General features: G+C 31.3%; 1 protein-coding gene across 1 annotated transcript; it reads right to left on the bottom strand.

The window, feature by feature from the left end:
- Positions 1 to 468: 468 nt before the first annotated feature.
- LOC127138266 (probable galacturonosyltransferase 4) lies at positions 469 to 4712 on the bottom strand. The gene is made up of 9 exons (XM_051064676.1): positions 4335 to 4712; positions 4208 to 4242; positions 4082 to 4126; positions 3885 to 3963; positions 3520 to 3689; positions 2500 to 2744; positions 1955 to 2312; positions 1150 to 1725; positions 469 to 1007 (listed from the first exon to the last, which is right to left on the bottom strand). The coding sequence occupies exons 1-9, from the start codon at positions 4435 to 4437 to the stop codon at positions 732 to 734; spliced, it is 1887 nt and encodes a 628-aa protein (XP_050920633.1). The 5' UTR covers positions 4438 to 4712; the 3' UTR covers positions 469 to 731.
- Positions 4713 to 14261: the final 9549 nt, after the last annotated feature.

The raw sequence follows: 14261 nt of genomic DNA, 5'->3' as shown, positions 1-14261 counted from the left end.
AATAAGGATTCAATTCAATAATTGTCAGTTAAAAAAAAAAATCTACTAATAAAGATTCAATTCAACAATTTTGTTAGTTTAAAAACAAACTTAAAATTATTATATTACAAAAACAGTAATACGTAATTGCTCCATCTCCTACTAACTAGTCCATCTCATTTAAGTCATGTACCTGCAATCCCACCCTTCACGACAAAGCTTTTACTTCAAGTTTAATTATAATGAAACCCCACAACATAAAGTTTTTGTTAAGAATGACATAGGGCTCCACCACCACGTGATTACAAATGTGAACCAACCAGATGGACACACACAGTTACTATGGTTGATAGCCTCCCCATGAATATTCTAGCAATGTTTCTTAGTCACTTGTCTTGCTTCCAATCTCAACCAACCACCTGCTACACACTAAGAGGCAGTACTATATTGTCGGTCTAAAATGAATTTCATCTGATAATAGAGTTACACTTCAATAAACACACTTCAGGAAGCACAGTGTGAAAATGTTTTTAAGGCTTAAAGGACATTATTATGGTTTTTAAAGAGAATGTGCACTCATACAAAAACATATACATGAAACACTAAAACAAAAAAATAAGTGATTTTAAAAGAATAATAAATAAATCTCTACAAAATGAAATCTTTACACAGATGGAAATGTAACCTATAAGGTGCATTGATCATAGCTAAGACCAAGAAACTTGGACGAATAAAAGGTACTATGAGACCTGTTATGGATTGATGTTGCATTCTCTCAAATATACAATATTATAATCAACATACTTCATCCAATAACCACGAAATTTCGGAATACTTATCTCAAGCCATGGTTTCATGTTTCCATTATAGTGTATTACAGCAGCCCTTTCAATATCTTTTAGGTTGACATTGGGGTTGTAGCCAAGACCCAGGACGTGCCAAGATCGGTTCAGCGCAAAAGTGCGTTTCCAGAATGTTATAAGACCGGGTGGCAGGGTTCCTAACTTCCATAGTTGTCTATTATGATTCTGTATTCAGATTAATTAGAGAAGGAAAATCGTTAAGATCAAAGAGAGCAATGAAAATTGGAAAGATACGAGACAAGTTAACAGTATATGCATTTTGCTCAATTTTGTGATGTTTTTAAAAAGTAAACAGAAGCGTGCTTACCAGCTTCTGCCAGTTATGGTACACCTCTGTGATGTTTTGTTTCTTCCATTCGACTAGATCAAAAACATTCATACCATATGCCCATCCACAAGCACGGGGGTCAAAATTCTTTGCAATAAGAGGATTTGAGAAGTTGAGGTAACGATCAAACCGATGAAAATTTTCTGTACAAGTTTCGACAGCACCATTTACATTTCCCTTCAAGTTAATTGACCAAAGACCAGTAAGATCCTTCTGCACAATTACATCGTCATCCAAAAACAGCACTTTCTTGAGGTTTGGAAATATTTCAGGCAAGTAGAAGCGGAGGTGGTTCAACATAGATAAATACTTAGGATTCCGAAACTTGAGGTTTGAATCAGAAGAAGCACGGTGAGCCTTAAAGTAATAATCTATCATTGAAGGAGAACTTAACTGCTTAAGAACTGGACTGTAACTCGAATTCAACCATGCAAAATCTTCGATGTTTTGAACTTGAACTGCCGCCTTCCCAGGTGGATTTGCCAAAAACCACATCCTCATTGCCGCATAATTGAGCCTATCAGTTACAATGTGGAAAACATGTTTGGAGGAGTCCTGAAAGAAAAGTACCACCATTATATTGTAACAGATTAGTTTTTTCTTTTCATTTTTTATCCATCACTACCCCTAGGGACAAATAAAATGAAAACAGATTAGTTTGTTAAAACATTGTGAGGAAAGCAATTTAACTGCAAAGATATATATCAAATTTTATTTGGTAATCAGTTTCATAATCCTGGCGAATAGAAACAACTCAGGAAATCTCCCTGTGAAAATAACTTACCTTAGCATGGGCAGCAGTAGAATTCACAACAACAGCTGTTGCCAATATGTTATCTGAGAATATTGCATAATGGTATAGACCAGGGTCTTCTAGCTTCTCATGATTGGGGAATTGTTGCTGAGAAGAGTTCAAGCTATAGTATTCAGTTGTAAGGCGCAAGGGAAGACAGTGGAGACCTTTAGGCAGTGTTTTAGCTGTCAACTGTGTTAAGAACAAGGTTTGTTTCTTGTGCACGCGAAGCTGGTCCTCTGATGAGTGGAGCATAGCCCTAAGCTTCTTCACAGATGTGGCACAATCATCGTGAATTTGCCTTGCTTTCATCAATGATTGCTCCATTGCTTTCATTCTCTCATTTGCACTGCATTAGTAGAATTACAAATGTAAGTTTAAACTGAATAAAATGTAGATCACTGCCTGAACTATTCAATATATTTATGTTACTTTCAAATAAAGCTAAATATGAAATAACTAACTTAATAGCTATAACAAAATTGGAAAACCTGGTGACATGTACCCACAACATACATTCTTAAAAGCTCACTTACTTCCTTGGCAAGTCGGAATCTTTGCTTGCCTCTCCGATTGTTCGTGAAACTTCCTTTACCCGTAACCGAAGCTCCCGAGTGAGATGGGGAATGTTCCTAACAGCCTGAAGGGAAAGATAAACTTTAGCTTGGATGAGCTGATCCTTTAGCTTCCGTACCCGAGCATCAGGCGGTGTTTCTTCACTATGCTTGATATTGTTTACTTTGCTAGAAGATTCAATATGCCGTTTCCCTTGCTTGGTAAGCTGAAAGAAGATGCACCAAATTTAAAGAAAACATTTTCAATGTAATTTTCAGAGACATGAAAAAAATGAATGTTGATGGCAACAGTCATTTATTCTTTTTCCATGTTAACGGAGCTAACCAGGTATGGAAGGAAATGGCTTAAGTTATACATGTACGATCCTAAAACCGTGACCATAGATAGAGTTCCCATAAAATGAAATATAAAAGTTATTAATTGATATCTAGATATAACTTCTATTCTTTCTGATTGTTTCAAACTCAGATTCTTACTTAAGAAAATATAAAATATACATTTGTCAAAGTAAAAAAAATAAAGAAATGGAAGCAAATATTGAATTCAACCAACATGCCTGTGTTGTGTTGTATTTACACTGACATGATAGTACCGATATAAAGTAACTTTGTGTCACAAGTGCATACAGAAGATATTCATCATGGCAACATCACCTTCACATTTAGATTACTGTTTCACTAAGTCATCAACTTGGCTTGACGAAGAACATTAAACACGAAAAGACGTTCTCAGTTGTTTCACAATTAAGAATTGTGTTTGAGATATCAATACAAACCGCCAGATTTTAAACTCATAATAGGAAAACCAATTAAAACAAGTATACTAAATACTATATTTGATAAATAATGCACAGCCCACTCATATAAATAGACACATATAATTTTCCTAGCATGATCACAAACCTAAGGAAAGTTTTGTACCCACCCTTAATGAACAAAGTAACAATCACAAGCAAAACATGAGGTAAATATGTCACTTACTATAACTTGAGATGCCTGATCAGAAGCATTAGATGATTTAGTAAGTTTCTCATCGTTGTCGTTAGCATCAATAGCATCTTCCTCATCTGTCACCAGTTTGATGGAGTTCTCCCCTTTAACTCGACCTTCCTCGTTTGTAGCTGACAATACCCTGGTTACTACATGCTCCCCTAATTTCACAAAATACAAATCTAGATCAGCCAAACAATTAGAACGGACAGTAATTAAAAACACAATAAACAGAATCCCATAAGAAAACGGGAGGGGAAAATTGTCGTATGGCTCATCGTTTGTTCATTGTTTCCGATCATCGTTTCTTTACTCTTTCTAACAAAACTAATCAAATTGAAGAACCGAGAACATACCTCGAAGCAAATTGTTACTGTTTGAAGAATTCTCTGAATATACAACCCCAATCGGTTCCTTAACGATGGTAGAGGTCTCCTATTTTCAAAATGAGAAATTTCAACAACAAAAAAGAACATCAAGAGTTTAATTTAATTCATCAACATATGCAACTAACTATGCATATAAATTTCTTCACATAACAAAGAAATTTCACCTGAGGCAGCAAATTTAAATGGCCAGAGTCTACTCCACCGACAGTCTAACAAGAGAAATTCAACAAATTCAGAGATCTCAATCTACAAAAATTACAAAAAATAAAAATAAAAATAACAAAACTTACGAAAGTTGTTACATCTTCAACAAACTCCTGGTGAGCTGCAAAATACACATAAACAAAAAAGTTAGGTTATTAAAAAAAAATAAGAGATTGCAATTGAGAAATCAAATGATGAAAAACACAAACACACCGGAGGAGTAATTGAAAGTTGTAAGACGATCAGTGTAAAGCAGAATCGGAGTAACAACAGTAATACAAAGCAACAAAATCACAATACTTCTGGTAGCCACCATTTCTACACAAACCGAAACCCTAAAAGTTTCAAATTACAGCACAATCCAACACTGCAATGTTTGGATTCAATTTCAGAGAAATGAACGTAACAAATAGACTTAATTACAAATCTGAGAATCGCATTTGAGATGCGAAAGCATTGTGTATTTCAAAGCTCGTAGTAGTAGTATTAATTTGTTGTCGCAAGTTTCAGAAGAAGATGATGATGAAATAATGGATAGCAGAAAATTTAATGGAAATTGATGAGAGTGTGTGAGTGAGTGCGCGCGCGTGTGCACTGTGTTTTTGTCTCTTAGTGATTAAGTAAACTTCAATTAAGATTAATTAAGAAACAGTATCCTTTAATAGTAATACTAATGCGTGATTGTTATTATTGAGTTTAATTAAACTCTAACTGTTTATAGTATAACCTAATCTAATTTTGGAAAACGCGTGCTTTAATCAGAGATGTTAAATTATTAAATATTTAGACTCAAATATTGTTTAGAAAAGTGTATATCCAATTTATAGAAAACAAGTTTTTTTTAAGGTAATGTTTTGATTTTAATATATATACTATATATACTTAAGGCATAAGTTTAGATAAAGCTTTACTTTTCATCAGCTTATAAATTCATTTTATAAAGACATTTGAAAAGTCCTACAAAAATAAAAGACGGTTTAAAAATAATTTTAAAATAATAACTTTTTATTATACATAAAATATAAACTTAACCAAAGTATTTAGATGAGATAATAAAAGATTTTCTTTTATTTAATCAAAGGTTTTGAGTTCGAACTTAATCATTGATTCGTTGTTGTACACGAGTCAAAACAAATTACTAAAGGATGATATAAGGTAGCGACATTTGAGTTGTGTCGCACAAACTCTTGATTAAGATTACAAATTGTTAAAAGAATTTGATGAAGAATAGAATTAACAAGTTAATATACTTTTTTTGTATCGTCGATTACTATAACTCTAATTCTTTAAGTGGATTCAATCCCTATTTGATTACAATGCCGATCAAACAAGCACAATCGATACTCTATGATTTACGCTCTTATTTTTCGAATTAAGCAAACGGTTAAAGATTGTGCGAATTAACGAGAAAAAAACTATGTTAAACGCGATTAAGCTTAGGAACATGAATCTATCGAATTAAATCAACCTATTTTACGAAACTCGAATTAAACATGCAAGAAACACAGAATAATATTGAAAGGAATCGAAATTTAATTGGAAATTATAATAACCTCAAAGTATCGGTGAAAACACAAATCAGTAGATCAAACTTTGAAAATTAGTTCTCCATAGAAATTATAGTCGTATTTTCTAAATTCGTGTAAACTGACTACCTAACTTAATGATGACAATTTATTTTAAATAATACAAGAGAAATCGGTCCCTAATAGAAACCGATCCGCAAAACATAAAAGTCGGTCCAAAACTAATTATGTTTTAAGTCTGACACGAAAAGACAATATTTAACTCTTTTGCACTCTGAATTGACTTATGACTTCAACATAAAATTTGTAGTTTATCCTCTCATTTTTCCAAAGGATATTAGAACGCCTCAAACGACACCTCGTAGCTTAAGTTATGATATGCACAGCAAGAAAGTGTCAAATTACTATTTATTTAGAAAATAAATGATAAATAAGAGCTAAATTAAATTAAAATTATAAAACACACTAAAATAAATAAAATAAAAGCAACAAGTCATAGATTTCTCTTACCACAAAGTAAAATATGGTGTATTAATATACATTGATCAGTCATGCACATGCAGTAGTGTAAATTCTCTTGAGAAAGAGTTTTGTTGTCCATTGTGGTTCTCTCCAGGTTGATTAAATTCTATTGAAAAATAGTTTTGTCGCCTATTGTGATTCTCTATGGCTCTAGGAGTCTCTGCAATTGCTTAGAGAGGATACTTGATTTCTATTTGGGAAAAGAGAATATATACTTGGAATCTAATATAAAGGGGTAAGACATACATGTGTTCACCCAATAAAGGAGTGAGTCTTATAAATAGTCTTGAAAAGAGAGTGTTGCTAACATTTATAGTTGACTAAAAAATCTTATATGGTAGATAATACTAGGTTGCTAGCACCCCCTTAAATACTCGCAAAGGTAACAACGGATGGTTGAATATGATGACAGAAAAATCTAGAAAGAGGGGGACGATTGAATAGATTATTCTTTTTTAGAATTTAGAAATCAAAGTTTAATGCGGAAGTAAAATCGTTAAGAAAACATATTAAAAATTTCATTATTGGGTGAATTATGCAATGTAACTCTAGGATTATAAAATAATGATAAATAGATAAGAACAATACGACAATTTTATCTAGCTTCAATTTGAGATATGTGAATGTGATTATATTAAATCGTTAAACATTCTATCATTACAGTTTTTACAGTATAATCAACATGTATATTTATTTAAAAGATAAGTTTAATCAGAATTATACTTATAAAATTAAATACTATAAACAAAGACTGAAAACCTGAGACATACAAACAACCAAAGCAACTAAATCTATAATATTTAATTTATAAAGTAAGTGTGTGTGTGTGAGAGAGAGGGGGAAAGATTAAAGTGCGAGTGGTTAAGTCCCACATCAACTAGAAATGAAGTAAGTGTTGGATATATAAGAGAAAAGGCTCACACCCCTATTGTCTTAAGGTTTTTGCTGGATAAGTATTATCAAGGTCTCCACCCAGACACTTGAGATATCCTTCTTCGTTTTCCGACGCCTGGTAAATGTCATCTCCATAATAAGAAATCCTACACATAAGATATTAGAAGGGGTGAAGCAAGATAATAGACCTCAACTAAAGAAGATGAAGGAAAAGAAATGTACCTTTGAGACAATGAAAATAATGGAAAACATCAAAGGAGTCGTGATACGAACAAATACGAATTAAATCTAAGAGCCCAAGAATTTCGGTGACGATCACAAGTAAAGCGAAGAGAAAGAAGAACTCTTCAGATCCATGTTGACATGTGAGAGGGCACGAGTCAAGAGTTCCTCACCAAAAAGACATGATACAGAAAATGCATTTAATACACAAGTTACCAATGTTGACGGTGACCCATCAATATCCTTCATTTCTAATATCTAAAGGCGTAATTTCATCATTAAACTTACCATTTGATTTGATGTTATTCAAGTATGAATTTATTCAAATATGAATTTATTCAAGTATGTTTGAGTTTCTAAATCCATATTTATACCACATTCCTAATAATATCTTCAATATAATTGTCAATCACATAACCACGCCTTTTATAAATTTTTGATAATATTAACAAATCAAAATATCATGTCATTTTATATTTTCCATTAAAATATCAATTTGAAGCTCTACTTTTTTTTATGACATTAAATACATGTTTTTTGGTACAATACATTGAATACATTAAAATACACAAAAACAAACAAGATCGTACAATATTATCATACACAATTTTTATTTTATAATTTATCCAACATGTACGTCATATACTCTACATAGTCTCAAATGTAATAAGTCATATAAATCATATATTTTATATAATCTTGAACGAAATAGTTTAGAGTTTTTTTTTCATTAAAAAAATATTTTCGTCTTAATTATCATATAATTAATATTGCATCATAACTTTTGTTTCATGTTCCATGATTAAATATGATATATGGTAAATTCAAAAAAGAATCACAATAAAAAAAAGAAATAATGATTTAAATTATTATTTTTTAAATTTTTTTCATGAAAATTTGTTAAATGACAATAATTCATGATATAACTAAATTATTGTTTATATAAAAATAAGCAAGAAAAGAACTTCTTTTTTTAAATGATATTTTTATCAGATCCAAAACATATTTAAATTATATTGGACCATAATGACAAAAAGGATTATCTTCAATCCATTCTCTATTTCGAACATGGGCATATTAGTTCAATAGACTACAACATTTTTTGCTCTATTGGCATACTGTTGCTTGAAAATGTGTCACATGCAAGCATATATTTATGCTTAAAAATAGCGAGTCATAAAAATTAAGGATATTGTATCCAAGGGGAGTGAATGTTACTTAGATTGATTTTGCAAGAAACTATCTTTTGAAATTAAGCATGAGAAAGGATAAAAATAATATATGAGTGTCACAAGTTCAATTTTCTTCTTAAACCATATCTAAACAATGTAAGGTGAGAGTGAGACTATATCAAGAGAGTGTATGTTGAGCTATGGTCCATTAATATTAATGAAGTAAATATGTGTTTATGATGTGTAGTGTCGTGCTAGGAAAGGTCGGGGTGATCTAGAAGTATATTTCTACATCAAAACATGCATTATAAGGCAAGGGAACAAATCTCTAAGTCACACTTAAAACCCTAAAATACGTATATTTGTATTCTGAAAGCCCTTATAGTTGTAGTTATTATCTCTAAGTGAACTAATCAAGTGAATATCTTTATCCTACACTTTTCAATTACTTTTATCATGAAATCCATTTGTTGTTGGATCTCTCGCAACAACAAGTTGTTATCTTTTTCTAAGTTGATCATTCAAAGAATCGGATTCATATGCAAGTTATCACATAATAAAACAAGACACTAAATAACACATCACTTAACATGAAAACTGTTGGTTCTTGTGTTGACAGCAATTTTGGTAAAACCTATAGTGTTCACAAGATATCACATGTGTTGTCTTCTTCATCAGTCCACTCAACTTCTGGCTTTAAACTTAATGTACCATCTTGAGAAATATTCACAGGACGCTTCCAACCTTTTACCACAACCTTCCATGTTTTGTTGTTCGTGGACTTGAGAAAAATAACCATCTTGACTTTTCAATTTTCATAATTAGTGTCATTCAAGACAGATGGTCTATTGACCGGCCCTCTATCCTTAGTGTTATCCATTTAAACAGAAAATATCTTCCTAGGAGCTCACCAAAATGAAATAGGGTTCCTGCTCTGATGCCAATTAAAGTTATGTTCTTAAGGGGACAAATGTCGGACCAGATGCTTAAGCAAGGTTGTTCAGCATCTTACACTAGAATTAACACATAATTGATAAACAAGATGATGAAGCAGAAAAGCAATACGTGAATGCAAGAAAATGTTAACCCAGATCGGTGAAACCACACCCACATCTAAGGGGAACTCTACCCAAGAAAGGAAATTCATTATCTTGAATTATTACAATTAGTCTTATAGGAATATCAACCCCATGATGTTCAATGCCTCTTCCTAATCCTAACGACTTTCTATTTAGGTCTCCCCCTAAATATGAGAATCCCTCTCGCTTTCTTTTAATCACTAATCCCAAGTGATAAACTTCAACAAAAAAACTTAGAGAATGTTGAATTATAATTCAACTAAACAAACCAACATTATGCCTTATGATATGAATGAAGGCACTAGCATGGTGTGCAATCAACACAAGCAAATGACTCAAATAAAACCCTAACACTAGGTATCTTCAATCCTTACACATGTGCTCAAACATTAGGTTTGAGTCTCCTTAAATAACAATGCTTTTTATGGGCTTTCTTCCATGGGCATAAGCAACTTTGATCTCGTCCAAAATTATTGGAGATTCTGATTTGATTTGTTCCACAAAGGCCTCCAAAATATATGATTTATTTTTTATTTAAATTCAAGTTTAAATCTCCACTTAATTGATTTAATTATGTCCAATCCAATCAAATAAATCCACATAAATGAATTGCTAAAAAATAGCAACAAATATGCAATAAATCTGATTGAAAGCACCAAAAAAACATGCACAAAACAACTACAACAATGACCTACTAACAAGGGTCAGATGTTGCACCATGCTGGGACATTTGTTCCCACATGTGTCATTTCTTCATAAAAACTGCTTGAGCATACTATGTTGTTTTATATAATGCAGCCAATCCAAAAAGGAACAACAATTCCACTCCATTATCCCTCAACCACGAGATCTTGTAAAGGATGAAATGATTAACTCGAGGGCACTACTATCTCATGGACCTCATGATAACAAACCCTTGGGTAAGCTTTTAAATTTGTCACCAAGACGAGTCATTTAAAAGAGACTTTGATAGTCGATTCCCTAATGCGAGACTTGAAAAGTTGTACCTCTCAGGTGATAGTAAAGCTTAGTCTCTCAGATGAGACATAAATAGTTGAGTCCCCCAGGAGTGACTTAGATAGTCGAGTCTCTAAGGTGATACTTCTTAAATGTGAGTATTTCCAAATCTTAGACCTTTTTCTTTATATTATTTGTTTTATTATCCCATTAGAGGGGTTCTGTAACATAATCCTTCATAGTCTTATTAATCAAAATGTTCAGATCTTTTGGCGATTCTCTTTACTTCATTGGGATTTCTTTCTTTGTAATTTTAATTTTAATTAGTTTTGATGTGTATTCCTTTATGTTGCTCTAACAGAGTAAATTTCCCTCATGGGATGAGTCCCTCATGCCTTGCATGAATAAGTCCCTCAAGCGTTGCTTGTGGGTGAGTTGAGTATGCTTTGGCAGGGAATCAAATAGTAAGTTTCTTGATAAGGTGGTCATGGTCATTAAGTAAAGGTCCAACAATCTATTTTCCCTTAGGGTGACAAGGATCCTTCAGTTATGGTTCAATAATCATATTGTCTCTTAGGGCGACAAAGACCCTTCTGTGAAGGTCAACAATCATATTGCCTCTTAGGGTGACAATGATCCTTTAGTGAAGGTCTAACATATAATCGCCTCGTAGGGCAACAATGATCCTTCAGTGAAGGTCCAACAATTATATTTCCTCTTAGGGCGACAAAGATCCTTTCATAAAGGTCTAGCGTATAATTGCCCCATAGGGCAAAATGATCACTTAGTGAAGGTCCAACAATTATATTTCCTTTTAGGGCAACAAAGATCCTTTCGTGAAGGTCTAACGTATAATTTCCTCATAGGGCATAAATGATTATTTAGTGAAGGTCCAACGTATAATTGTCTCGTAGGATGGAAAAATTCCTTTAGTAAAAGTACAACGTATAATCACATCATATGGAAGCAAGGATCATTCAATGAAAGGTCCAATGTTATTGGATTTATGGCGCTTTCATGATTATTTTTGTTAGCTTGTTCTTGATACTCGTGAGGTAGTTTGACACGTTTCAATTCTTTGTGGACAACTTATTAGCTTTTGTGTTAAAACTTTGTTTCTTTTATGATTCACCAAATATGTTTATGATCTTGCACTTTCATTAGTAAAATCAATAAACTATAAAGGAAACAAGTATTTATATTTAAATTTCCAATTAGCACATTCTTTGATCATCTCTTAAAACGGACAGATTGCCTTTGAATTCATACTAGAGCATTGCCAACATGGAGGTAACTACACATTATTTCATATATGTTTCTTGTAATATAAGCAACTCGCTATTCACGTCTAAAATATGATGAATAAGTAAATAACCATATCAGTAGTCTTTTTCGACAATTCTCATGGTACAAGATACTGAAATCGCAATTGAAAGAGTAAACAAAAAGTTCAATGTTGATTCAAAATAACTTAATCCTAGCTTTATTGCATGTTTGACAGAATGGACTGTCATTAGTCATTAATACGAAACGAAATACATAGATCAATGAATGATTTTACACATAATGTATAATGATCTAACTCAAAACCATTACTCTGCTGCCATATTTTCTAATAGTGGAAAATGTTGGAATATTTTAATAATTTAGTATTATATTAGTATTTCAATAATTATGTGTTCAAATATATTATTTAATTATATTAGGTATCTTATTAATTAAATGCTTACAATAATTAAGTGATTAAATAGAATTAAAAAACTGATTAAAAATTATTTAAAATTTATTTAATTAATTAAATAATTGAGTATAAACTCAAAATGTGTGGATGTGAGGATCGTTCATTTAAGAATAATAGAAACCCTAATTGACAATCACAGTCTATGATTCCCAATCTACTGCAAACAAACATATTATCTATTATCCCCATCTAAATAATATCGATTGAGGAAGAACCAAAAAAATCATCAACCTCTATAATCAAATTATCGATTCTATGACTTTTTACATGTTTGTATGACTATTTTAATTCCGCATAAAATATATATCATAGTATGTTGAACATGTATGTCGAATCGATTTAATTCTCACAATTGGTATAAGAACTTAGATTATGAATGAATTATTAACGGGGATCAATATGTGTGATTAGTAAATTTAATTTGAGCACGCCGTACAGGTGTTACTGGGTTTATATATTTATAAAAGGTGTATCCTATTTATACAGTAACAAAAGAGATAGAGTACCGTGATTTGTTGTTTATTTTTGGTCCTAACAAAAAATTTCGTAACAAATTGAAACATGTGTTACGGGAACGAAAACTTATAAAATCATTAGGTGTATCTCTGTGAATTCTGAATGAAAGTTTATTTATTGTTGCTTTCTATCAGTTATGTAATGGTTCCGATAATGGTGTTGCCACATCATTACCTTTATGAAATTGAATTATTATAAGTAATTTTATTTACTTTTGTATAATTGCTTCTTCTATGAAATTATGAGTAATATAGATACCCAATGGATATAAGTCACTAAATTTGTGTTGGTTATATATATATATATATATATATATATATATATATATATATATATATATATATATATATATATATATATATATATATATATATATATATATATATATATATATATATATATATATATATATATAGATAGAGAGAGAGAGAGAGAGAGAGAGAGAGAGAGAGAGAGAGAGAGAGAGAGAGAGAGAGAGAGAGAGAGAGAGAGAGAGAGAGAGAGAGAGAGAGAGAGAGAGAGAGAGAGAGAGAGAGAGAGAGAGAGAGAGAGAGAGAGAGAGAGAGAGAGAGAGAGAGAGAGAGAGAGAGAGAGAGAGATTATTATGCACTATCAGTTAAAAAGTTTTACACAGTCGGTTCATCACCATCACCCATTTGTATTACTTTATAGATTTTTAAAATAAAAGTCAAATTTCTTTTAATATCCAACGTCCATGATTAACTGACGGTATAAAATTATTTTACACTGTCAGTGTATTTCAATTAAACTTATATATATATATATATATATATATATATATATATATATATATATATATATATATATATATATATATATATATATATATAATTATTAAACTTTTCTATATCCCCTTCGAGTACAATCGGTTTATTAAACCGATGTGTACATGATATAAACACAATTAGATAAATATATAATTTTGTAACATTAAATTTGTAGGTGATATTTATGTGAATTTTAAAGATCTTCCCATTTAATTTATTAAATTAAAAATGTCTAGTGATTTTGATTGGATTAGTTGAAACAACTGATTGCAAAAATAACTTCTATTTTTTGAATTTGATTCAATTAGAATTATAAAAGATGTAGCGTGTAATTTTCATACGAACTCTTATGGTCGACCAAAAGGAAGACACAATTTGACCAAAAATTTCCATACATATAATGGTAAATTTGTAGTAATTATCAAGTTTATTTATGTAGCTAATGATTGATGTCAAATGCATCCATTATCTGACATGATTTATTACTAATGTTTGATCATTACGTGAGAGTACCACTTACAGTTAATTCTTGCAATCAAAGATTGAGAATCGATGGTGTTTTTTGGTATCTTGCTTAGGTCTTATTAAATACGTATATAAAGAATATTGTGTATGTATATATATGGTTATTTAGCATGCCTACTAATGTTATTGTATGTTTGTTGTTCTTTTCAATTAATCCAGTTGTCGCCGCTACCGTTCCAATTTTTTTTGCTCAGATTA

This window comes from Lathyrus oleraceus, chromosome 4 (assembly GCF_024323335.1).
Source record: "Lathyrus oleraceus cultivar Zhongwan6 chromosome 4, CAAS_Psat_ZW6_1.0, whole genome shotgun sequence".
NCBI classification, from domain to species: domain Eukaryota; kingdom Viridiplantae; phylum Streptophyta; class Magnoliopsida; order Fabales; family Fabaceae; genus Lathyrus; species Lathyrus oleraceus.
The sequence above is the reverse complement of the archived record's forward strand: the minus strand, read 5'-3'. Positions and strand labels throughout refer to the sequence as shown.

Excerpts from the sequence above, each read along its gene's own strand:
- LOC127138266 (XM_051064676.1), bottom strand. The coding sequence starts at position 4,437 with ATGGTGGCTACCAGAAGTATTGTGATTTTGTTGCTTTGTATTACTGTT. Across the intron at positions 4,243-4,334 it reads AACTTTCAATTACTCCTCCG|CTCACCAGGAGTTTGTTGAA; the intron begins GTGTGTTTGTGT and ends TGTATTTTGCAG. Across the intron at positions 4,127-4,207 it reads TTGAAGATGTAACAACTTTC|ACTGTCGGTGGAGTAGACTC; the intron begins GTAAGTTTTGTT and ends TTCTCTTGTTAG.